This window comes from Tetrahymena thermophila (genome assembly GCF_000189635.1).
Source record: "Tetrahymena thermophila SB210 genomic scaffold scf_8254485, whole genome shotgun sequence".
In the NCBI taxonomy this organism is placed as follows: Eukaryota; Ciliophora; class Oligohymenophorea; order Hymenostomatida; family Tetrahymenidae; genus Tetrahymena; species Tetrahymena thermophila.
In genome coordinates, this window is record NW_002476260.1 from 1 (window position 1) to 26,080 (window position 26,080).

The 26,080-nt window shown below is 22.7% G+C and overlaps 9 protein-coding genes across 9 annotated transcripts; 5 read left to right on the forward strand and 4 right to left on the reverse strand. All coding sequences in view use genetic code 6, as the record gives it.

Moving 5' to 3' along the window:
* Positions 1-117: 117 nt before the first annotated feature.
* On the forward strand, positions 118-3,097 carry TTHERM_00989290 (kinase domain protein; the record flags this gene model as incomplete). Its single annotated transcript, XM_001022433.2, has 5 exons — positions 118-402; positions 478-762; positions 831-1,122; positions 2,792-2,855; positions 2,913-3,097. Coding segments are annotated over 5 exons (1,110 nt in total), but the record flags the coding sequence as incomplete, so codon positions are not given.
* Positions 3,098-4,116: 1,019 nt separating this feature from the next.
* Positions 4,117-6,913, reverse strand: TTHERM_000989294 (ATPase, histidine kinase-, DNA gyrase B; the record flags this gene model as incomplete). The annotated part of the gene is made up of 7 exons (XM_012799278.1): positions 4,117-4,431; positions 4,478-4,651; positions 4,706-4,814; positions 4,874-5,147; positions 5,584-5,981; positions 6,040-6,174; positions 6,306-6,913. The coding sequence occupies 7 exons, from the start codon at positions 6,911-6,913 to the stop codon at positions 4,117-4,119; spliced, it is 2,013 nt and encodes a 670-aa protein (XP_012654732.1).
* A 640-nt stretch (positions 6,914-7,553) lies between these two features.
* On the reverse strand, positions 7,554-12,175 carry TTHERM_00989300 (ATPase, histidine kinase-, DNA gyrase B; the record flags this gene model as incomplete). The annotated part of the gene is made up of 3 exons (XM_001022434.2): positions 7,554-9,116; positions 9,266-10,359; positions 10,711-12,175. 3 exons carry the CDS (start codon positions 12,173-12,175, stop codon positions 7,554-7,556), a joined length of 4,122 nt encoding a protein of 1,373 aa, XP_001022434.2.
* Positions 12,176-14,040: 1,865 nt separating this feature from the next.
* On the forward strand, positions 14,041-14,391 carry TTHERM_00989310 (hypothetical protein; the record flags this gene model as incomplete). The annotated part of the gene is made up of 1 exon (XM_001022435.2): positions 14,041-14,391. The coding sequence occupies one exon, from the start codon at positions 14,041-14,043 to the stop codon at positions 14,389-14,391; it is 351 nt and encodes a 116-aa protein (XP_001022435.2).
* Positions 14,392-15,210: 819 nt separating this feature from the next.
* Positions 15,211-17,154, forward strand: TTHERM_00989320 (Serine/Threonine kinase domain protein; the record flags this gene model as incomplete). Its single annotated transcript, XM_001022436.3, has 1 exon — positions 15,211-17,154. One exon carries the CDS (start codon positions 15,211-15,213, stop codon positions 17,152-17,154), a length of 1,944 nt encoding a protein of 647 aa, XP_001022436.3.
* A 1,081-nt stretch (positions 17,155-18,235) lies between these two features.
* On the reverse strand, positions 18,236-19,564 carry TTHERM_00989330 (hypothetical protein; the record flags this gene model as incomplete). Its single annotated transcript, XM_001022437.1, has 1 exon — positions 18,236-19,564. One exon carries the CDS (start codon positions 19,562-19,564, stop codon positions 18,236-18,238), a length of 1,329 nt encoding a protein of 442 aa, XP_001022437.1.
* Positions 19,565-21,714: 2,150 nt separating this feature from the next.
* TTHERM_00989340 (hypothetical protein) lies at positions 21,715-22,374 on the forward strand (the record flags this gene model as incomplete). The annotated part of the gene is made up of 1 exon (XM_001022438.3): positions 21,715-22,374. The coding sequence occupies one exon, from the start codon at positions 21,715-21,717 to the stop codon at positions 22,372-22,374; it is 660 nt and encodes a 219-aa protein (XP_001022438.1).
* Positions 22,375-22,464: 90 nt separating this feature from the next.
* TTHERM_000989341 (hypothetical protein) lies at positions 22,465-22,930 on the reverse strand (the record flags this gene model as incomplete). Its single annotated transcript, XM_012799279.1, has 2 exons — positions 22,465-22,481; positions 22,543-22,930. The coding sequence occupies 2 exons, from the start codon at positions 22,928-22,930 to the stop codon at positions 22,465-22,467; spliced, it is 405 nt and encodes a 134-aa protein (XP_012654733.1).
* Positions 22,931-23,475: 545 nt separating this feature from the next.
* Positions 23,476-25,570, forward strand: TTHERM_000989343 (septin protein; the record flags this gene model as incomplete). The annotated part of the gene is made up of 9 exons (XM_012799280.1): positions 23,476-23,856; positions 23,910-23,984; positions 24,037-24,100; positions 24,149-24,267; positions 24,333-24,434; positions 24,726-24,833; positions 24,899-24,994; positions 25,121-25,248; positions 25,312-25,570. 9 exons carry the CDS (start codon positions 23,476-23,478, stop codon positions 25,568-25,570), a joined length of 1,332 nt encoding a protein of 443 aa, XP_012654734.1.
* Positions 25,571-26,080: the final 510 nt, after the last annotated feature.

The following is a 26,080-nucleotide window of genomic DNA, read 5'->3' on the forward strand; positions in this document are numbered from 1 at the left end:
AGCCTAGTGCAAGAATATCACAACTTTGACGCTATATTTATTGTAAAAATTGAATTTATTGATTGATAAACTAATAATTGAGAATGGATTATTTTAAGCTTTTGACATAGTTATTAGCTAATTAAGCCAGCTTGCTTGTCATTTACTAACTTGCTTATTTACTTATTTACTTAAAAACAAATAAAATATAACGAATTTCTTTACTTACTCATCACAACACAACTAAAATACTAACGAAAGCCATAGTTTTTTTACCATCCTTTCTCCTCCATATTTATTTATTTAATTCGTTATTTATTCTTATATTTAAAGATAGAATAATATTGGTGATGACGGTGCTAAAGATTTAGGCACAGGAATAGCCTAGTGCAAGAATATCACAACTTTGAATCTTTACTTAGAGTAAAAATTGAATTTATTGATTGATAAACTAATAATTGAGAATGGATTATTTTAAGCTTTTGACATAGTTATTAGCTAATTAAGCCAGCTTGCTTGTCATTTACTAACTTGCTTATTTACTTATTTACTTAAAAAAAAATAAAATATAACGAATTTCTTTACTTACTCATCACAACACAACTAAAATACTAACGAAAGCCATAGTTTTTTTACCATCCTTTCTCCTCCATATTTATTTATTTAATTCGTTATTTATTGTTATATTTAAAGATAGAATAATATTGGTGATGACGGTGCTAAAGATTTAGGCACAGGAATAGCCTAGTGCAAGAATATCACAACTTTGAATCTTTACTTAGAGTAAAAATTGAATTTATTGATTGATAAACTAATAATTGAGAATGGATTATTTTAAGCTTTTGACATAGTTATTAGCTAATTAAGCCAGCTTGCTTGTCATTTACTAACTTGCTTATTTACTTATTTACTTAAAAACAAATAAAATATAACGAATTTCTTTACTTACTCATCACAACACAACTAAAATACTAACGAAAGCCATAGTTTTTTTACCATCCTTTCTCCTCCATATTTATTTATTTAATTCGTTATTTATTGTTATATTTAAAGTTCGAATAATATTGGTGCATAGGGTGCTAAAGATTTAGGCATAGGAATAGCCTAGTGCAAGAATATCACAACTTTGGCGCTATAATTATTGTAAAAATTGAATTTATTGATTGATAAACTAATAATTGAGAATGGATTATTTTAAGCTTTTGACATAGTTATTAGCTAATTAAGCCAGCTTGCTTGTCATTTACTAACTTGCTTATTTACTTATTTACTTAAAAACAAATAAAATATAACGAATTTCTTTACTTACTCATCACAACACAACTAAAATACTAACGAAAGCCATCGTTTTTTTACCATCCTTTCTCCTCCATATTTATTTATTTAATTCGTTATTTATTCTTATATTTAAAGATGGAATAATATTGGTGATGACGGTGCTAAAGATTTAGGCACAGGAATAGCCTAGTGCAAGAATATCACAACTTTGGATCTTTACTTAAAGTAAAAATTGAATTTATTGATTGATAAACTAATAATTGAGAATGGATTATTTTAAGCTTTTGACATAGTTATTAGCTAATTAAGCCAGCTTGCTTGTCATTTACTAACTTGCTTATTTACTCATTTACTTAAAAACAAATAAAATATAACGAATTTCTTTACTTACTCATCACAACACAACTAAAATACTAACGAAAGCCATAGTTTTTTTACCATCCTTTCTCCTCCATATTTATTTATTTAATTCGTTATTTATTCTTATATTTAAAGTTCGAATAATATTGGTGATGACGGTGCTAAAGATTTAGGCACAGGAATAGCCTAGTGCAAGAATATCACAACTTTGAATCTTTACTTAAAGTAAAAATTGAATTTATTGATTGATAAACTAATAATTGAGAATGGATTATTTTAAGCTTTTGACATAGTTATTAGCTAATTAAGCCAGCTTGCTTGTCATTTACTAACTTGCTTATTTACTCATTTACTTAAAAACAAATAAAATATAACGAATTTCTTTACTTACTCATCACAACACAACTAAAATACTAACGAAAGCCATAGTTTTTTTACCATCCTTTCTCCTCCATATTTATTTATTTAATTCGTTATTTATTGTTATATTTAAAGTTCGAATAATATTGGTGCATAGGGTGCTAAAGATTTAGGCATAGGAATAGCCTAGTGCAAGAATATCACAACTTTGGCGCTATAATTATTGTAAAAATTGAATTTATTGATTGATAAACTAATAATTGAGAATGGATTATTTTAAGCTTTTGACATAGTTATTAGCTAATTAAGCCAGCTTGCTTGTCATTTACTAACTTGCTTATTTACTTATTTACTTAAAAACTAATAAAATATAACGAATTTCTTTACTTACTCATCACAACACAACTAAAATACTAACGAAAGCCATCTTTTATTTAAGTATTTCTTTAGCATGCATCTTTTGCAAACTGAGCATATTTTTTTAAATTAAACAAAAAATATCAACTACATAGTCAACAACTTATACAACCACCCTTTTTTTAAATGAATATTTTTACTAAGACTATTTCCTCTTGTGCGAAAATTTTTGAATTACATTCTGTTCACTTAAAAAATAATTAGCCTTTTTTATAGTTATTAGATATATTTAAAACATAATCATATTTATAAAAGCATTAAAATTTTCAATATTTTATCAGCTATTAAAATAATTAAAAATTCTTAGTTGTAATCTTAAAACTAACAAAATATTTATTTATTTATTGATTTAAAAATTTTTTATTATTTATTAAAATTATAACTTTTAATATTAAAGTTTAAATTATAATTTTGTGATTCAATTGAAGAAATTCCTCGAAGAATAATTATAAGCTAAAGAAGTAAAATATAATTCGTTAAATTTATAAAAAATTGATTTATTTTAACTAATAATATAGATAACTATATTATGACATTCAACTAATAGTTAAATGTAACAAACCTGATTAATAATTAAAAAATTAAAAAGTTAAGTTCTGCATAAATAAATAAATATGTTTCATAAATATATTTATTTTTTAATTTTGTTTTTTATAAATATATTGATTAATTAGATAATAGTTATTATTTATTTATTGTTTGATTTATATCTAAAAACTTTTTTTAAATTCTAATCAGAAGTATAAAAATAATCTCTGTAAATATATTATTTTTAAAAGCATTAGTTGATGTGATGAATTTATATAATTTATTAAATTAGGAATACTATTATCTGTATCTAACAATATAATTTTAAATATGCTAAAAAAAAAATGTATTATTTTTTAAATACAAGGCAATAACATTATTTAATTATATTTGTATATAATTACTTTTCTCTCAATTAATTTAAATAAAAATTATAAAATTATATTTATTTCCAAAAACTTTTATAAAAATTGATTAATATTATATTTCATTTTATATCATTTTTATTTTCATCTTCATCATTATAAAATTTGTTTTTGATATAATATTCATTATTATGATTAATTTCACAATAATCTTCCAAATGTTATTTATATTCTTATTGGATTTCATCCTTTTTATATTCATCAATATAAGAATAAAAGTAAGATATTATAAATTGAAATATATTACCGTAAAACCTCGTTAAGTAAAACAAATATTTTGTGAGGTAAGAGATAAGAGTCTTTAAGATAAAAAATAATAAAAAAATCTTTCTATTCAAATTTTGCCCTTTCAGAATTTAAATTTGTTTAGTAATAAATATATTTTTATTTTAGATTTACAAAAATTAAACAAGCAAATTCTTTAATAAATACTTGCTCAAACAATAAATGAAAAAATACAAAATTTTCCTTTTACAAATAGCTTAATTTGAAGAGATTAAACATTTTAAGTAATTCATTATTTTTTTATTAATAAATAAATCTTTTTAATTTTAAGATTAAATAAACAATAAATTAAAACTTTAAAATACTTAAATATTTTTAATTTATTTTTAAGTAAAATTTAGTATTTATGTTTCAATTAAATTAAAATTAAAGAAAAATATTAAATTAAAGAATAAACTCTATCGAAGTAAAAATAAGTTTTTTGTTAATATCTTTAATAAATTTAATAATAAAATTAGTTAACATATAAAAATCAATTTAATATTCAATCGTTGTTAAGCTGGGTTAAACTATGTATTGAGAAGTTTGTTTTAGTTTAACCAGCTGAATTTAAATCGGCTCTGGATTTTAAATTTAATTCTGTATCTATAAAGTTAGCCATACTTTGTGCTTGCTTTTATCTTTCTTTTTAAGTAAATCTTCTTGCTATTAAATTTTTAGGAAGATGAGGCTAAGCTTCATTGATGAATTCTATGTAGCTAATTTTATCATCTTTTTCCTTGCAATCCAATCTCTTAAACAGGAAAGAGAGTTCTTTTTCAGTAACATCAATTTTATGATCAATAAATACTTATTTTAGCTAAAAAAATAAGGTAAATAAAACTTTAAAAAAAATAAATATGTACGTCAGTCAAGCTAATGTATCCATTTTATTGATAATCAAGCAATTCGAAGAAATCTTCATATGAAAAATGAGTCAATTTTGCAAGTTTCAATGAAATAGATTCCATTTTTAATTCAAATTTTAACAGAGCAAGCATTAGCTTTTTAAATCTCCTTAAAGTTTCAGGCTACAAAATCTAAAATAAAAGGTTTTTAATAAAATAATTAGTAAAATTAAATAAAATATTTACATCTTTCATTCTGAGCTACACTGCTTAATCACTAATATTAATTCTCCCCTAAGCAACTTTATCATAAGTATGTTAATTTGGTAAAATTGCATAAATGAATTCGTCTTCTCTAATAAAAGAAATAAATAAATTTTATTTTCAAAATTTATTGATAAAATTTTAAATTACCTTAAACCTTTGCTTTTGTTTGCAGCATGTCTTCTAAAAAATAAATAAATTTCATCTTTATAAGGTTAAACACCAAGCTCTTTTAATGAATCCACAAACTCAGAAATGGAAATATAGTCATTTTTATCACTGTTAATTAACACAAACATATCCTTAGCGCTAAAATCCTTTTGCATACACAGATCTTATTTGCAGTATTCAATTTCTTTTTCAGGTTCGACTCTTTATTTAAATATTTCCAACCACTCTCTTCTAATTTCAAAGGTATATTTGACTAATAAAAAAAAATCACTGTTAAATTTGTAGATAAAGCTTTAATTAAGCTAATAAAAATAGTTTTATTAAAAATCTTCTTATCAGCCATCCTAATTTAATTAATATGCGTTGATTTAAATTTTTTAATAAAGCTTTAATTAAATGAAATAAAATAATTCTAGTTAAATTTTTAATAAAATTTTAGAAAATTTAAAATGTTTATCCAACAAATTAGAATAAATTAGTTAAAATGTAAAATTTGTATCCAAATATTTAATAAGCTAATAAAAATATTTTTATTTAAAACCTTCGAATTAATTTTGCTAATAAAACATTACTTAAATTTATTAAAATAATTCCACTATTAAAAATTTTAGTTAAATATTTAGCATAATTGAGTAAAAATGAAATTTATTTAAATATAAAATAAATTGAATAAAAGTTAGAATTTTTACCTCTAACTGGTGTTTTGATTTTACTCTTAAAATGGAGATCAAAAGCATGCTTGATTACATCTTTACTCATATTTGGAACTAAAAACCTTACAAATTTCATTGGATCAATCGTTTTTTTATATATCGGGTTTCCGTTTTCATCGTATCCTATTATGTTTTCTTCATCCTACTCTATGAAATCTGCATTCTTTCCTTTGAAATTTCTTAATATATTTCTAGCTAAAATTTAGGAAGGATTGTATGACTATTCTTTCAAAAAATCTATCAATCCTTCTTCATGAAGCTCTCCTTTTCCTTCTTTATCTAAGTATTTGAATGCATCTAAGAACTCTTAAAGATTAAAATCGTTTTCTAACTGAGATCTAAACTCATCTATCTTCTCAAAGTATATTATTAATCTTATTACAAATTTTATTTTTTGCTTTATTTAAATATATTTAATATATATCAACTTACTAGTAGAAGAGTTTTCCGATAGCTACTTCCATGTGAAGTGGTAAAAATTGCTCTTTAGATACCTTATAAGTTGGTCTAACAGATATTTTGGTTCTCAAATCGTCATCTTCAATTGTCAATACAATAGTCATAAATCTTTTGAAAATATAAAATTTTAATTAAAGATATATTTAACTAATTATCAAAGTATTCATATTCTATTTTTGTTCAGTAAGATAAATTTTAAAAACATTTATCAAAAATGTAATCTGCTAATCTATTTTTACTCTATATAAGATAAGGTATTATTTCTGTCTAGATCATAGAACCACATTAACGTTTTTATTGTGCTGTTATCCACTTTTTAATTCAATGAAGTCATAAAATTTTGTATATCAACTATTTCTAATTCTTTTTTCATATCTCTATTAAATCTTTGAAATACGGCATATGGCTCGAATTCACTAAAAGAACAAACTTTTTAGCGCAATTTTTCTAAAAAGATTTCAGACTCGCACAAGAATATCAAAAAATTAAGAATTCTATTTCTTTTGCCTGCGTTGAATGCATTTAATTCGCTTTTTATACTGGCCTGTGATGAAGTACAGCTTTCATTCAAATCTTCTTTGACTATTGAATTGTCATTACTATTCACTCCTTTTTATTGCCCAGAATTGAGTTCTTTCAATACCTAACTTCCTTATTTTGAATTTGGCATCTTGAATTAAAAGCTTTTTTAATCTCCTGATTGCTACTTATTTTCATTTTTTGTTGATTTAATAGCACTTAAATTTTAAATTGAATTATTCCTCGAAAAACTCTTTAAAGTAGGTATAGATTGGGCAGAAGGTTGCTTCTTAATCTCAAAATTAGTTTTAGATTTGGAGTTATTCATATTCCAATAGGTAATCTTTAAATATCCTTTGATAAACTGCTTGCTGATTATGTAGTTGCTACCAACTTGCAATCTTGTAAATAATTAACTATCTAATTAACTAAAAAAACAAACAAGCTAACTAAATAATTTGATAACTTAATAAATTCAATTATTAATTAATTACTTGAAATATAAATTAATAAATAAATAAATATTTAGTATCTGTAAATCAATTGAAATTTTAAATTTTACACAGTTTAATTATTTTCATGATTTATTTATTAAAATTTGTTTGCTAATTTCAAAAATATGTTTAAAGAGCCAGTATTGATTGTTGGAATTATAAATAAATAAATTATATCTAATAGATGCCATATAATTTGTTAGATTAATAAAACACATCATTAAAACTTAATCATTAATATTTCCATAATAAAAAAGTAGTTTGAAAATTTTTTAATATTGAAATATTTATCTACCATAAAAATGAATTTAAAATTAAATTTAAATACTAAAAAAAGATCAAAATCTTTAAACGTGGAATTTAATAAATTAATTTTAAAATAAAATTAACTTATAATATTAAAAAGGAAGTAAATAAGTATATACATTTAGTTAATATAATTTGTTATTTCAAATTGATTTTCTAAAGGTTAAATCACTTTATTACTTAAGCTTTTTTGAGCACGCTTTAAAGTACTTTCATTTCAATAGGTTTAGTTATGAAAAATGTCATTCCCTCTTTTAATGCTTACTTTTTATCTTCTTCTCCGACGTAAGCAGAGCAAGCACTTATTAGAGGAGGTTTAATATCATTTGATGTGCAATATTTAAGTATCTCTTAGGTTGCTTCATATCCATTTTTAATAGGCATGTCTATATCCATGAAAATTAATTTATAGCCATTCCTGCAAGTACATTGTGAGGTAAAACTTTGTATTACTTTATCAATAGCTTCTTATCCGTTCATAGCTTAATCAGCTTCTAGATTGCATGATTACAGCATTTTTTTTAGCAAGAATAGATTAAATTCATTATCTTCTACAACGAGTATTTTTTTACATTGGCAGCAGCTGTTGCTACTGCTGATTTCTTTTTCGCTGACTTAGTTAATAAGCTTGTTACAATTTTTCGACATACTCTTGAATTTTTCATAGCAATCAACTTTTTTCATTTAATTATGAGTCTTGCACTCATTTATTTGCTTGTAAGCATCTACATTTTCAGAACTAGTTTATTAGTCTATAAATTCTTAGCTTGTATCGCTTAAATCAATCTAGTTTTAGGCTATAACAGGACTATTTTATTATTTTTAAGTTACAAATTAGTTAATAAATATCTTAGGCTTCTAAATTTCAATTTAAAAGAAGTCCTTTTAAGGTGATCTCTTAGTTTCTTCTTCATTTTAGTTAATAAGACTTGAATTTTTATTCGAGCTTGAGAACTATAAATTAATAGACTTTGTTTTTAAACTGTCTGATATGCTTCCATATTCATGCTCTTTGCTAGTTTCTGTGATTTAATTCGAATTTCTTTTTTGCCTTTTTGACTCCAAGTCTTATATCATTTCGTTACTTATGCCATTAAAGCTTGTTTAAGATATTTAACTAGGATTTCTTTTTTGGATTTTTAATTCCTTTCTAATATCCTAAGTCTCAGGCTAGTTTATAGAGTATTGCGTTTACTACATGTTTTCACTTGCTATTTCAGAAACAAAAGAAGAAGCAGATATTGATTTATTAAGCTAAACTTATGGGAGAGGCACATTCAAAAGATATTTATCTTCATTTATTTGTTTATCTTGGTCTATTTTTTTATCTAAATTTATTCTTTCGGAAATAATTTCGTTATTTTTATTATTTTCTATAATATTTATCAGTGAATTATTAGAATTTCCATTTTAGGCTGATAAGCTAGTATTCGTGATTGTGTTAATTTAATTATCTTCATCTATTGATAAATCTTTTAATTCTACTGAATTCATTCCTTGAGTGTGAGAAACAACTTAATAAAGACTTTTATTAAATATTTCTTTTTTTGTCATCGAAGCTCCTTTCTTTTTAAATTCTTACTTCAGTATAAAAAAGGAGAATGTAGATCCTTTACCAAACGTGCTCTAAACATCTATTCCTCTGTTTCCACCAACACCCTTGGCCAAATTCATACTTATAGTCAATCCCAAACCAGCTCCTTCAGTTTCAAGTACCTTTTCTTCTTGAATCTATTTAATAAACATACAAATTGTTAAATATTATTAGAGATATCTAAGCTATACCCATTAAATAATTTATTTATTTTTAAGTAAAAAAAATAATAAAATATTTTTTATATTAAATTTAAATTAAATTAAATAAGTATTTATTTATTTACTCGACCGAATTATTCAAAGATTTAATTCATGCTTTCTTCTTTTATTCCTATACCTGTATCAATGACTTTGATCTAAATATACTAACTATCGTAATTTACAGCTTCTATTCTTATGAATCCTTTGAATGTATACTTAACTGCATTTGAAAGCAAATTTAATACAATTTATCTTATTCTTTGAGGATCTGAATTTAGTTATGAGGGAATATTCTTATCTATATCAAGAAATAGCTATAGATTTTTTCTGCTCACAGATATTTTCATGAGCATAGCACATTCATCAAGCAATTATCTTAAATCAAAAATTTTGAAATTAAGTTAGAATTTACCAGAGTCAATTTAGTGAAAATCAATAATATCATTAACAATATTGAATAGTAATCTATTAGAATATAGTGCAGGCATCAGATATTCTTACAGCAAATCAGGTGGCATCTTAGGATCCTGCAACAAAAGATCCAGCAATCCGATTGAGCAATTCAAAGGTGTTCTTAATTCATGAGAAATACTGGCAACCATCCTCTTCTTCTACTTATTTAATCTCTCTAATTTTTAGAGTAGAATTTTATTTGAAATATCTTCTGTGATGATCAAAATAGCAGGTTCTACTCCTTAAATACCCTCATTCACTTCATCAAAAGGGTTTGTTTGAATATTTTTCTTACTTCCTTTTGCCTGGTTAGGAGTAGGAATGACTGTCTGAGACCGCTGCTGCATTTCACAGCAAATAATTTTTAAACTAAAAGTTTTTTCTCCTTGATGGAAAGCGTACTAAATAACATTCTTCTCAACTGTGAATTGAATAGATTAGTCTTTATTTTATTCTTCACACACCATAGTATTATTTTTATTTAATCCTAATTTCAAATTCATTGATAATCTTCTCTAATTTGAGGGAGGAGTATTCATATTCTTGACTGTATCATCTTTTTTATCGAAATACTAAAAATTCAAATCCTGATTAAGTATTTCATCAAATAACTCAGATATTTGCTTTTTGTTATTAGTAATGCTTAATCTTTTAGATTACATTTCCTTTAATTTGAATTAGCTTAATATAGAAGATTTTCTATCTTTCTGAATACTAAGTCTGTCTATTTATATTAATAAAAAATGTAAGTCTCAAAAAGTTAAAATTTTTTTAAATAACTCAAAATTCTCCACAAAATTAAATTGTGATTTCACTAAATAGTTAAAAGTAAATAAAATATCACTTATTATTTATTTATCAGAAAATTGATTTGTTTTGATTCAATCAAACATTGAATTGAAAAGTGATTAAAAAATAATCTTTCTTTGAAATCTATAAAAAATAAATAAAATTTTTCATTAGCATTTTTGCTTTTATTTGTTAATATTTTAAGTGGGTGGACAAAAATAGAGATTTAATTTAGATGATATTTATTAGTTTGAAGAAAGTATTTGTTTATTATATGAAAAACTACCTGATTAAATGCTATTCTTTTTTGATGTAAGAGTATCTTTAACCATACTTGAAAATGAGCTATTTCGATTTCCTCTCACTTGGTTGCTGCTGACGTCAACGGTTGTACTTCCTCTTTTCATAGATGGAGGAGTTGCGAGTGATTGGTTACTAGCTACTTCTGATTTAACAAAGTTTTATTTATTTATGGAGAATATTTTGGAGAGGAGCTATTCCTCTTTTGTGCAATTAAAGTGTGTTAGAATTGACTTGTTTGAGATTACAACTTCTCTTTAGTTATTAATTAGAGCAATTCCTTAGGGGATGAGACTCAAAATATCTTCGTAAATTTAATTTAAATTCTAAGTATTTTGGCTTTAGTAGTTAGCCAAAGGTGATTTTTGCTGGTTGGCAGCTATCACTTCTAATGGAAAATTAAATATTTTATCTTATTTATTTTGGTTTTAGGAGTTCCTTTTTTATTCCTAATTTTTTTAAGAATAATTTTAATTGCTGTATAATTAGGAGTATGTTGAACTTTGCTGATGATTAGATTGTATATTTTCGCAATTAGATTTTTCTTGGCTATTATTACTGTTGCTACTGAAATAATTATTAAAGCAATTAGAAATTTATCTATTAGGATGAGGATAGCTTTAGTTGTTTGGTTATTATTATTCGTTCTTATTTTGCTTTTACTTGAAGAGTGAGCGAGAATAGTAGAAAAAGTTAGAATTTTAAGGCAGGAAGTTGTAAGATTTGTAATCTAAATTAATATTAGTCTTATGTTAATCAGAAACAAGTTCCTGAATACACTGCTAACTAAGTAAGAAAGACTACTCATTAATATCCCCTTTAATACTGAAATACATCATAAAACAGCATGATAGGCAAGTATAAATCAGAATAATTATGTTAAAATTTAATAAAAATTGGTGCCTAATAATCACGTAGCAGAGGAAAAAAAACATGCAAATCTTGTTACTAGCAGAATCAGCTATGATTTATCGTATCCTCATAGAGTATATAATCAGATAAACAGTAATGAATTTTATAATGAACATATTTGGAAATTAAAACATCAATTCAACTTACCCAAAGAGTAAACAAAATAATAGTATTGTCATTAAAGCTCTCCAGTGAGTTACTCTGTGGTTGATAAAATTCGTAACCCAGAGCAGGATTAAAATTAAAAATAATTCAATAGAAGAAAAAGCTATTAAAAAGGTATAAATTTTCTGGTTTAGTGTGTTATCGTTTGCCTAGCTTAATCGCAATTGATCTAATCCATAAGCGAGGTCTACTATGCATTATGACATCAGAAATATGCAAATGACTCTCCATTAAAGTTACTGCTTTTCTAAAATACTATCTTCCAAAGAGAGTTGACTAAAGTTTAAGGGTTTGGGACCTTATTGCTAAAAGTTAAGTAAAGGCTGCAAATTATTTCGAGAATTTCTACCATTTGATAGGTAATTTATATTCATTTAATATTTAATTGAAATAAGTAATATTTTTAACTTTAATTATTGTATAGTCTTTCAATTAAATTTTCTAGATAGCTAGCTAGCTAACTTTCTTGTTAATTAATCAATTTACTTATTTTTTTGTTTTTTTCAGTATTTGTTAATTCACAAAAACAGTATATAACTAAAATTTTAGGAATACAATTAAATAATTAAGGATTGTGTTATCTCGATGACTTAGCCATTATTTATTAATAATTTTACCATCATTTAAACAAATAAAACTCAAAGAATTAGTGCTACGTAAAAATTAATTAACTATTTCATTACAAATTGAAAAATTTCAGCACTATATTTAATTTCATTCTTTTAAAAATATCTTTAACTTTGAATGTATTTCTTCTTTATAAATATATACTTGTTCTTAAATACATAAAAGTAAATCCAGTAAAAAATTATTATTATTATTATTTGATTCTACTCAAAAAAGTAGAACAGACTAACTTATTTATCTATGAATTCAATAATTATGCTAAAGCTGTTCTTGTTTTTCTTGCTTCAAACATATAAATTTCTAAATCTATTTTATTCATTGAATATTCATTAATGAATTTGGGTATGCTTACCTAAAAATAGAAAATTCATTTGATTTTAAAATACTAAATTAGAAATTTTTTATTTTTACATATTGTTATATAATAATTAAAAAATTTACAAAAAATTTAATTATTTTGATTTTTACAATAAAAAAACTGTAATTGAATCTATCTAATTAATTTATATTGAGCATTAATAAAATCATAAATTTAAAAATATTATTGTAAATTGAAATTCTTTTCCTTCTAAAAATACATTATTATAATGCTATTTATTAAAAATTTATTGTTATTCTAGTTTATTAATTATTTCGATTGGAAGTAAGTATACATTTACATTTAAAAATGGTTTATTACATAGAGATATTACATATAAATTTATACTGGATCAATTATTTATTTTTTATGTAGTGTCTAAACAAATTATTTTTATTACTTGCTCTAACTAACTAATCGAATTAAATAAAAAATAATAATTAAAAAACCTATTAAGTTTTATTTTTATTAAATTTACTATTATTATTTTCACAAAATGTTTAAAAAGCAAACATCTTTAAAATAAATTTAAAAACTTATAATAAATAGTTATTTATTCATTAAAAATAGAACAGTGTTACATTTTTTTCAAAAGGTTGTTATCATAATATATTCAAGTAAACTCATCTTAATTACTTAATAAATGTATTTAATTATATATATATATTCATCTAATCATTAATTTAAAAAAAATTATTAAAGAGAATTAGAACCAAACAGTATAATAAATGCTTAACTAAAAGCTTGATTGTCTTAAAATTTTTTATTTTATTAATTAATTTTGAATGAATAATATAGTAATAAATAGTAATATTTTAGCATGTAAGTTAAAAAAGTATATTCTAAAAATGGCAGACATTTTTCTTGTTTTTCTATATTTTGTAAAATAAAAGTTCAAATAGAATGATTTCTAATTTTAAATAAATTTTAACTAATTATTATTTATGTGGAAAGAAAATTATAAGGTTAAAATAATTTAACAATATTTTGTAGTATTTAAACACACATTTATATTTATTAGTAAAATATTTTTTATTTTTTAAGCAAATGAAATATTAATTTATGTAATCAATATTAATGATAAATTGGATTTAAAGATATTTTAGAATATTGAAAATAATTTAGATTGATTTTATTTTGTAAATAAATAAGAAAATATCAAATTTTAATTAAATTAAAAAGAGAGGATTTGGTAGATAGGATATTTGTTGATAAATTTGTGATAAATAATAGCAAAAAGATTTGAAGGAAGATATGTTTAATTTTGAGAATTTGTTTGATTCTTTAAGTTGCTATATGAGTTTAAGCAAAGAAGAGAAAGAATAAGAGTAGCTTGAGATGCTAATGGGGTAGATACTAGAAATTTAAGAAGGCAGAAAAGAGTAGGATGAAGAAATTTTAAATATTAGTCATAATAAATACATATAATTGTCAGCTAAAAAAATATGTGATTTATAATATGATAATCCTACATAATATTAAATTGACTTAGAATAACTTGTTGATTAATAATTGGATGATTTATTAGCTAACTCTGATAAGGATTCTAAAGCTTATTATAGTGCAGTCAAATCATTTTTGGAATAAGCTAGATTCATGAATTGACTTTTTAAGATATAGGACAGATGATGCAGAAAAAGAAATTTTAAATTGTGATAATCTTAAAGTCATAGATAGCAAAGAGTAATTTAATACAATTGAAAGAATTCTGCATCAATAATCTAAAAATGTAGTTAAGGATAGCTTATAATGCATCGATTAAGTAGAAAATAATCAAGAAAGATATTTTGATGAACTTATTGGAGAAGTAACTATTGAGAATAGCGAAACAGCTTTTTCTTATTTTGAAGTTAGTAAATATCAAAAGGCAATTGATTATTTTTTCAAATCAATAAAGCAAGACAAAAAAGGAGAAAAGAAATTAATTTATTTAAGAAAGATTGCATAATGTTTTTGGAATTTAGGAAAAAATGATGAGGCTATTGAATTGTTTAAAAAATTAGAGAAAATGACTGGATCTAAGAATAGAATAATACAATTAGATTTAATCATAGTCTACTACGAAACAAGAGATCATCAGCTGATGTTTGAAAAAATAAACGAAATAGTATCTTCAGAGGATATTCCTGCCATACTCATCTGCTTTGATTTTATTTTTTACGCTAAATAAGAAATTCAACCAAATGATACTAACTTTTAGAGCTTTATGATTCTGTTTGTTAAAAGATATTGAATTGAAAAGAAATTCCTCTTTAAAAAAAAGCACATAAGAATTCTATTTCTATGATGGAAAATATTCTTGCGAAGAAAGACTCATACATTTTATTCAACTTACTAAATGTAAAAGGAAAAATAAATATTTTGAGATAAAACTATGAAAATGCAGAATAAATATTTTAAAAACAGTTTAATGTCATTCATTAAATGTAACCATTAATCCTAACATAATGGACAAGGGTGCTAAGAGATCATACTTAAAAAAATAATCATTAAAAATTTAAAGTTAAAGATTAGACTCTTTTAATGAAAACAAACTTTTCTCAAGTTTACATTTGCAAATTAGACAAATAAGAATAATAGAGCAGCAACGATGCTTAGTAATTTTAGGATAAATCTTATGTTCTCAAAAGAGTTGAGTTAACAGGTGATTATTAGAGTGAGTTACTTGAGCCAAGCTTTTAATTCATACTAAAGCATGAAAACATAGCCTCTATAATAGATTACTAGGTGATAAATAATTAATTAGAAATTTTGATGGACTATTATCCTGAAGGTAGTATTGTAAACTACTTGCAAAAGAACTAAGAATGGCCTTGGTTGGAGCGTTTAAAGATTTTTGTGAATATTACTAACTGTGTCTAATTTATTCATTACAATGAATTAATACATAAAGATTTGAAGTTATTAAATATTTTAATTGATTCGAAAGGAAAGCCCTCTATTACAGATTTTGGAATATCTGAGCTTTAGGCTTGTAAGTAAATATAATAAAATAAATATGGAACTGCCAAGTATAGTGGAAAGGAATTTTAATTAGATAGCAATATGAATCTTGACGATCGTTCTGACATATATTCAATTGCTGTTATTTTGGTAGAACTAACACTCTAAAGAGGTATTTACTAGAAAGAAGTGAGCTAGTCTGTTGATCTTACTAAAGAAAAAGGATTACTCTCTGATGATGCTCTAGATTTCTTAAAAGGAATGATTGATTACTCTTCAAAATAAGTTAGACCTAATTCTTAAGAAGTAAACTCCTTTTTTGAATATGAATACTATGCCAGCTGTTTATATCAGTTTTCAGAAAAGTCTAAATATCCTAATTTCTCAATATTCAAAAATAAATTAGCAAAGGATAAAGGAGAAATGGAAATAGGATTGTATAATAAAATATGGAGTGAAAAGAGAGGAGATATAATAAAGGAAATCTTACCCTACTACTTGAATGAGAAAACTAAATAGAATTTTTATTAAATATAGCTTTAAGTTATTACAAATACAGTTGAATCTGCAATTCAACTAAATTTATTAAGCTTTGTAAAATCAGACTAAAAATTATTTAAAAAAACCATAAAATCATTTGAATAGTACAAACAATACTGGGGAAGTATCTCTTTTATGGTTTTTGAAATTTTACTTGATGAATAGGACTCCTCTAAAAACATAAAATTAATAGAAACTTATTAAAATTTATAATATTTTTTCTTAAAAAATATATTTAGTGGAGTATACAGTGAGTTGCTGAAAACATAAATTGAATTCTCAATCATAACTATGTCAATAAAAATGCTAAAAGAATAAAATTTGATTTCTGATTTTATTAATGATGTTAAATAAATTTTGGAAGAGATTATAGATAAGGACTGTGAAAAACTACTTATTGAAGAAATTGAAGAATACGTTGCAAATTGTGGATTTTACAAATAATCAGATTTTTCTCTTCTATTCAATGAGGAGTTATATATTAATAGATCTCTTCAACAATAGGATATATATCTTAATAATTAATCTTATCAATTGAGTTTTTAAAAACCTAACAAATAAAACTAAAATTCAAGACAAGGACTTTAACTAATCTTGAATATGTTTCAGTATATATCTTCCCAAGATAATTATATAAATCCTGAAGATTCATAATAAACAAATAAAGAAAATCAAGAATAAGAGAATAAACCAAATGGAAGTAGCTTAAAAGAAATGTATGATTTTGTTAGTTAAATAGCTAGTAACTAAAAGCAAAGTTATTAATTCAAGAGCGATGAAATATTTAATTCTCAATATGAAGTTCAAAGTGATGATTTTTTAGATGATGATGGTGATAGCTATGACGATTTGACTTTACCAAAAAGGAAGAATTAGGAAAATTGAAATAAATTTATGAATTAAAAATAATCAACAATACAAAAATGATATGACAATGATTATTTAAATAGCTAAATATTTATTAAAAAGTTTTTAATTTCTTAATAAATTATATACTAAAATTACGTTTTTTAATTTTATCAAAATAATTAGCACTTAACAAATTTAATTAATATATTAGAAAAATAGAGAAACTTATTAAATTAATTTTAGAAATATGAGAAAAAAACTATGTGTATAATATGATGGGTGGTCAGACTTACCTAGTGAATAATTTATGAAATTGCAGTATTAAAGACAATAATGTATTAATAAACATTTAACAAAAGAATTAATAAATTATTTTTGTTATATAAAAAGTAATTAAAATTTAAATAATTTATTTTGTAAATGATTTAATTAATAATGTTAATGATTATTTTAATATAACTTTATTTATATGTAGTTGGGTTATTTTAAATTTAATAGCAAATAATTAGATATTATTTATTCAAAAATTTGTTTTCTTTACGAAGCAATAAATGTCATTTAATAAATTTTAATAAATTAATGTAAATTAAGCAGTTTAAACTGAGCCCATAAAATATTTACTAAATTAATTTATTCTGTAAATGATTTAATTAATGATGTTAATGATTATTTTAATATAACTTTATTTATATGTAGTTGGGTTATTTTAAATATGATAGCAAAAAAATTAAATATATTTTATTTAGAACTTTGTTTTATTTATGAAGCAATAAATAGCATTTAATAAATTTGAATAAATTAATGTGAATAAAGCATTTTAAACTGAATCAATAAAATAAATACTGATTTAATAATCTTTTTAGATGTTTATAGTTTCACATTCGTAAATAAAATAGGATTTAAAAATAAATATTATTAGATTTTAATTAATTAATTAATTTATAAAATTTTAAGTGAGTGAGTAAAGGAAGGAAGGGTTTAATTTGAAAATAATTTAGTTAATTTTTAATATAATTTTAGGATGTATTCATTTTAAGTTTTGTATTCAATTTATTTTTTCTTTTTAGTATCAATTTATTTATTTCTTTTTTTATTCATTTATTTATTTATTTATTTATCAGCTTATTACTCTATAGCCGCATTCTCCTCTATGCATGAGTCTTTCCTCATTTTATTGCTCTTTTTAGATTTTTTCGAATTATTTATATTCCTCAGGGTAGAACTTTTCCATGAATATTTAAGTTTCCAAAGCATATTGAAAGTCTTCTTTTCCATAGTTATTAAGTTACGAATGCTTCTTCTTTTTTTAATATTCTCCTTAAACTTATTTACGTAATGTATTGAGGTGGTTGATATGACTCTAGTTGATCTAAACTTTTGTAACAAATATTGCTTCTATTTCATTAGGGATAGGGTAATTAGAATGATATTAAAGTTCGGGAGGGAATTAACAAAATATGTTCCACACAAAAACATCAACTACGATTGTAAATCCGTCAATAGTAGTCAGTAAGTTTTCTTTAAGAAGAACCTTTTCTCCTTTTTTAACTTTCAAAAAATTATCCATGAAACAATTAAATATCTACTGCCTAGTTACTGAGCTGCAGTAATCTAGGACGCCTGTTCTAAGAGCGAAATATGAAATATTATCATCTTTAAGTCCAATCAAATTAAGTAGCTTTTGACTTATTTAGATGTTTTTAATCGATATGTTTTCTTAATTGAAATCAATTCCATTCACCCCAATTATAAAATAATCTTCCTTACTAAAATTTTTATTGATGTATTCTTGAACAAATTAAAGTTTGTAAATTTCTCTTTGCTATTACAAAGTAATTAATTTATCCAATTCTTGTTCGTATGTTTTTTTTAGGTGTTTTATCAAAAAGTTAAATCCTTAGGCTATTACTTAATATTTCTTTACTCTAAGAGATAAAGCATGTTTTTCTTTGTCTTGAGTATTATCTAAAAGATGGCAGATGTACTTATAATTAGTAGAAAATTAAACAGGTTATAGATGAAGCAGCGTAGTTATTATCTTCTTTTCTATAGAATTTATTTGTTTCTAGCGATCGCTAAATTCTATAGAGTCTTTATGATCTATTTCAATCAAAACATCACCGGGAAGGTGAAAAAATCTATCTTCGCTAATAGGTCTTTGTACGGATTAAGTATCTACAATAGCAAATGGTTTGGCAATCATTTAATTTTTAGAAGCCTTTTTATTCTCATCAGAACTCTCACTCATGTAAGTTTATGACTAAAAATTGTAAGGTAATGATTAAAGTGAATCAGCTGACCCAATTTACAATTAATTTATTGCCTCCAAAGTGGATTAATCATTTGACTTTTAAGAATTCTCATAATTCAACTAGTGGTATATATATTAACTAGAATCTTGCATCTCTTGATCATCTTAATCATTGCTGTAATATTCGATTTCCATTTTTGCGATTAAATTTAATTTTAAATATTTATACTCTTAGAATATGCTTAAGTCTAAGCACTTATATGTTGTTTTATTAATGTTTTTATTTTAGTCTGATTTTGTATTAATTTCCTAAATTAATTATCATATAAACGTATGAATGAATGAATAAATAAATATATCTATTTACTTATCTTATTTTTCTATCAACTTTACATGTAGATTGTAATCATCACCCACCAAACCAAACCAAGCAAGCAAATAAGCACATTATGATATTTAACTATTTTTAATATAAATTAGTATTTAACTTCTTTTCCTTTTTGCGTAATCTCACTATCTATCTCAATAAATATCAATAAGATCCAAAGCATGAATTTATCAAATTACATAACTCTAGTTTTTTATAACTTTCTTTAAACTAAAATTAATTACATATACTAACAAATTCATATCAAATTAATATATAAATAATAACACAGACATTCAGTCAGTCAGACAAACAAACAATCAATAAAATTCATCTTTTTACCAAAATTAATTAAAAAATAAAATTCTCAACATGTTTTTAGCTAAATTTTAGTTTGTAAAATAAAATAAATTTTTAAGTTATATTTATAAAATATTTATAAAATTAATTATTATTTTCTATCTTAAATAATAATAGTACTTAGAGTTAATTAATAAAAAAAGTTATATTTGTTATTTAAGAATAGCATGCGTTGCATTGATTGTGTTTAATTTAAATGTCTATTTCAATTTATTTTTATGATTTTGGTAATGTAAAGATTTTAAGGTTTAAAGTAAGTCTTATCAGTTAATTAATTTATTTATTTTATAAAGTAAGTTATAAAATAAATTTCGAGTGTTTTTTTAAGATTTATTTTACAAAAAATTCTTAAAATATATTAATGTATTAAATATATTATTATTCCAGGCGCATATTTGTATTGAGCTAATCAAGTAAATTAGTGACCTAAAATTTTAAATGCTTAGAAAATATTATAAAAATGAGTAGATAATTTTAAATAAATAAATAAATAGAATATGATTAATTATTTTCAAAATTTCAAAAGACTTAAAAATTTAGATGATTATTTTTTTTTATAAAAATCTATTTATTATCATATCTATAAAAAGCTGTGTAAAATTTATTAGATTTTTAAATAAAATTTAATCATTTTTAATTTAGTTATTCAAACATTTTTACATTTGCAATTCATCAACTAAAAAAATGAATTTTCGAATTGTTCTAATTTTAAATAAAAAAATTTAGAAGATTTTGATCTAAATTTTTTGTTAACCTTTCAAAAATAAATGTGAAAAATTTAAATACTTCTTGTTTTTTATTTAATTTACTTTAAACTATTGATCAATCTTGAATTATTTTTTTTATGCCTATTTGATGATTTAAACTTAGAAAAAACTAAAATATTTAAATATTTATCAAATAAATTGATATTTTTTTAAAATTCAAGATATCTTTTTTCGTAAAGATTTTAAATAATTTTATTCAAAAAAATTTTATTTTAAATTTTCTAAAATTATTTTTAATTAAAATTTATTTTGAGATTATTTTATATTAAATTTTCATGCAAATTAAATTATTTAAAATTTTCAAAATTTATCAAAAATATTTCCAAAGCTATTTTAAAAATTTGCTTATTTCATTTAAATAATACAAAAAGATAAAGATTAGCTGATATTGTAATTTATTACTTATCTTATCTACAAAATAATTATAAATTAAGAGTTTATTTAAATAAAAACAAAGAAATTTTAAGAATCAAAAAGAATTTAAATTCTGCTTAATTAAAAAATATTTAAATATTTTTCGTAATTATTTATTTGTTGTAATGTCATTATTACCTAATCAACAATCGCAAATTATGTTTCCTATTTTTAATGCAAAATGGATGATAGCTTATTAGATCGTTTTTATTAGATTTAAATTTATTAAAAAATTTAGTTATTCAATTTAGAAAAAAATAAATCTTCTATTTTAAACCATTGCTCTTCAATTTATTATTTAATGAATCTCTTTCTAAGTTGAAAAAAATTAATTAATTAATAAATTATTTTTCATTAAAAGCTAATAAATTAAATAAAAAAGCTAGGAGAAGTTCTAAAAATAACTTTAATAAACACTGCAAGAGCTAAATAGTAAAATGTTGTAAAGAAGCAATAACCACTTTGAAATCGAAGACTTTAATATTCTTCATATGGAGAAAGTAGCTAACCTCATTTTTAGAAGCTATTCTGAAGTCAACTTAGTTTGGAACATACTTTAATGCAAGAGAGAACAGGCTAAGACTGCTATTCTTAGAAGACTTTAAAGATGTCTCAAAGACAATCTCTCTCACGTAGCTGTCCAAAACAACAGAGTGGTTGCTTGCGTTATTTCAATAGACTTAAAAAATTTAGAAGATCTCCTTAAAGATGAAGCTTAACAAAAACTTCCTGAGCCATTCTAGTATTTGAGTCAAGTCAATCGTGGCTTCCACGATTACATGGTTTAATTCAACAAAGAAGAATCTCATGTTAAGTCTTCAGTTATGCTTTTCTGTGCTGTTGAGCCCGAATTCCAGCAAACACTTCTTTTCTTCAACCTCGTCTAGTGGAATATCGATTAAATGATACTATCAAGATACAAAAAGTATTTCGGCATAGCTGGTATTTAATCTCGCTTTATGAAACTAGCTAAGGATAAAGTCAGTTAACTTCAAACACATTCTATCAATGATAAAGAAAATAAAGAAATTAACAACTATGAACTAGGTCTTTTGTCCTATGACCTACAACCTTTGCTACCAAGACCATCACTTTGAAAGTAATCAATTACTATTGAATAATGATTAATTATCTATACTAACATACTACACTGAAAGAGTGTTAACTAAAAAGCAACTAGAAATTTATCATCTCGACAAGCAAACTATTTTTAAATTACTTTATATAAAAAAACGTATTATAAACCAAAAAGCATTTAAACTAACTTAAATGAATGATCAAAGATAATTCTTAGAAATAAAACTTCTATTAAAATATTTATATTGTATGTACTCTATCTTTATCAACTGTATTTACTTTAAAATTACTTTCAATTTCTATATGAATTTTTGCTAAAAAATATATTTTGATTTTGTTTCTGTACTTAGTTAGCTAAATAATTAGCTAACTAACTTAAATTCTACTCAAAATTAATCTAAGTAATTGTGAAATTGAAATTGACTTAGAAGGAAATTTAAATAATTTTGAAAACTTTTTTATTTCTGCTTATTTAATTTGCTTTCTCATTAAATTTTAGAATAGAAGGGTAGAGTTTGCGTAATCTAAAGAATAGGAAGATGAATCGGATTATTTAAAAGTAATTTATTAATTCATGCTTTCTTGACAACTTTAAATTTATTCACAATGAAAAAAATCCCCAAATAATCAATGCAAAATTATATTTAACAGTGTTTGTGTTTTCTTGGATAGCAAAAGAATTATTGAATTATTTAATTTTAATGAATTCAAACTAGCAATTATAAATTCCTTCATTAAGCGATTCAGATCAGTATTTTTATAGATGCTATCAAGAAAAATATTTAATGCGTAATAAATTTTGATTTTTGATGAAAAAATTGGCATTAAATATCAGAAACACCTTAAAATTTAATTTTGATTAATATTCACAACTTTAATTAAAGTAAAAATTTAGGATCTCTTTTTTTATTTCTTTTCTAGTCAGCATTTATTTTGAATTGATATTTTTTTTATAAAATAAATCAATTAATTGATTTATTTATTAATTGTTTCTGTTCAAGAAAGTTCGATAGTCTCTATTAATATATTAAGAAAACAAAACTTATAAATTATCTAAGCAATCTTCTAATTAATTTTTATATATTTATTAAACATAGATCTTAATAGTTTTTATATTTAAAATGGACAGCTTTTATACTACTTAGAACTTACTTAACTCTGAGCTCCTTCAAACAGAGTATATTTCAAACAAGGGATAATATGATACATCTAAAGCAGAGTCAGGAAACAGTTAGAATTCCTTAGATTCATAATAAAATTAAAGTGATATGCCATCATAAATCATTCAATAAGATTAATTAAGTTCATAGTTCATAGTAAGCTAAGACATCAATATTTCCACAGAAAATAACTCTATACATTAAAGTAATAACTTCAATAGCCATAATGAAGAAATAATTTAGCATATATAGGCAAGCTAAAATAGCAACGTTGTTTAAAATCAACAAATTAGCTCAGAAATAAGAAATTTATAATAATAGATACATGAAGAACACAACAATGTAGAACTATAATTTGTTGAAATAAGTTAAATAAATAACTATTTTTTAAATAGGTTAATTTAAATATCATGGTTGTTGGAGAATCAGGAACAGGAAAAACTACTTTCATTAATACCTTCCTGCATTATGTATAAGCAAAGAAAAATAAATGCAGTTTGAATAAAATCTTTTTTTAATTAGGATAAAAGGTTTAAATTCTAAAAAAAGGAGGAATTACTGTTTTCAAAAGTGGTTGAACACACTTGTAAAATTTATTCATATATTTTTGAATTATAAATGAACACATAAAAAGATATTAAATAGGATTAGGATATAAGATATTAGTTATAAATGATTGACACTCTTGGTTATGGAGAAAAATTATCTTAAGAAAAATGGTACAAACTAGTTAAATAATAAATAATCAATAAAGTATGATAGTTCATATATTAGAATAAACAAAGATCTAACTTAAAATTATATATATGATAAAATAGTTTGGCTTGCATGAATAAATGGAGTAAAGCCTTTTTAACTCAGAAGTACATCAAAATAAATTACTTTATTTGCAAAAGGAGAAGAAATTTCAAGATAAAAGAGTAAACAAATAAGTTTTTTAATAAAAAATAATATCATTTTTACAAAAATTTATAAAATTTTAGACACATTTATCATAAATTGTCTTTAGTTAATGCCTAAATATAAAGAGATCAAAATTTTTTAAAATTTGAATTATTTTTTAAAAATTTTTTGGGAGGGATAATTAACGAGAATCTAAAATATAAAGATTTATGGAATATATAATTTTATTTTTTTATCATTAAAAAATTGAAACAAACTTAATGAAATCTATTTGAGATAAAACATATTAATTTTTTTAATTGTAAAAGATTCATTGTTGCTTATATTTTCTGTAACCTCCAAGAATTAAAGACTCAGATTTAATATACATCTAAAAGCTATCTAAATTAGTAAATGTGATTCCAATCATAGCAAAGGTATTACTTACTGATTTTATTACATAAATTTAGGTAAATTAAGTTAATTTATAAATTCAATTTAGGGAGACACATTAACATAAAATGAAACAATAGAATTGAAGAGACAATTTTTAGAGATGTGTGAAGATAATGGATTTTAGATTTACAATATTGAAAAAGTAACAAGTTAAATTAGATTTTTCTAATTATTAAATAAAATAAACTCAAGCAAAATTAAGCTACTTGCTAAATAAATAAAGATAGAATCATATTAATTTTACCTTTAAAAAAACTATTTATAATAGGGATTAGATAGAAATGTTGAATTTTTAAATCACATATAAAATAGTCCAAACGGAAAATGTCCTCCATTCACAATAGTTTCCTCTGATTTTTAACTGGAAGATACTACTAATCATATTTATTATGGGAGGTAATAACTATTCTTATGATAATTGTAAAAATAATTTAATAATAAATAAATAATATTTATTAGATAGTATAATTGGGGAACTGTTGATATTTTAAATCCTAAGCACTGTGATTTTTAATTACTCTATAATTTACTCCTTTATCAAATCAATTAAGATTTGTATAAATCTGTTGAAGATTATTACTAAGGATACATTACTAAATTGGCAAAAAAGTAAGAGTAGGAATAAAATAAAGTTAAGCATGCTCAATGGCTTCATTGTGGTATATTTATCGTAGCTATAGCAGGAGGTTTTATTTACTCTAAATTTAAAAGATCTTGACAATTTAATTTTTTTTGTATTTTTTTCTATTTTAATTAAGTTTATACTTTACTAAATTTATAATGTTGTAAAATATCTAAATGAAATATCCAAAAAATTGTTTATTCTTTAATTGTCTATTTTTTTATTTTTAAAATTATTTTTAATTAATAATATTTGAATTTTTTTGAATAAGAATTCAAATTAGGAGTTTTTTAAATTTTTGATAGAATTCACTGTAAATAATCAATGATTTTGATAAATAAAAACAATCATCAGTCAAATTAGTGATTGGTTTAATTGTAATATATTATATGAGCTGTTTGTTTGTTTTTATTTCTAATAAATAATCATAAGAATTTGAAATGGTTAATTTTGATATAATAAGAATAAATCGCAAACAAAATTAGAGTAGATAAATAGATTGACTAGCATTGATTGATTGACATTCAATAAATAATAGATATTCTTCGAATTGCAATAGAGATAGATAGATTAAGAAGCAGCAGTTTTACACAAGGCATGCATTTT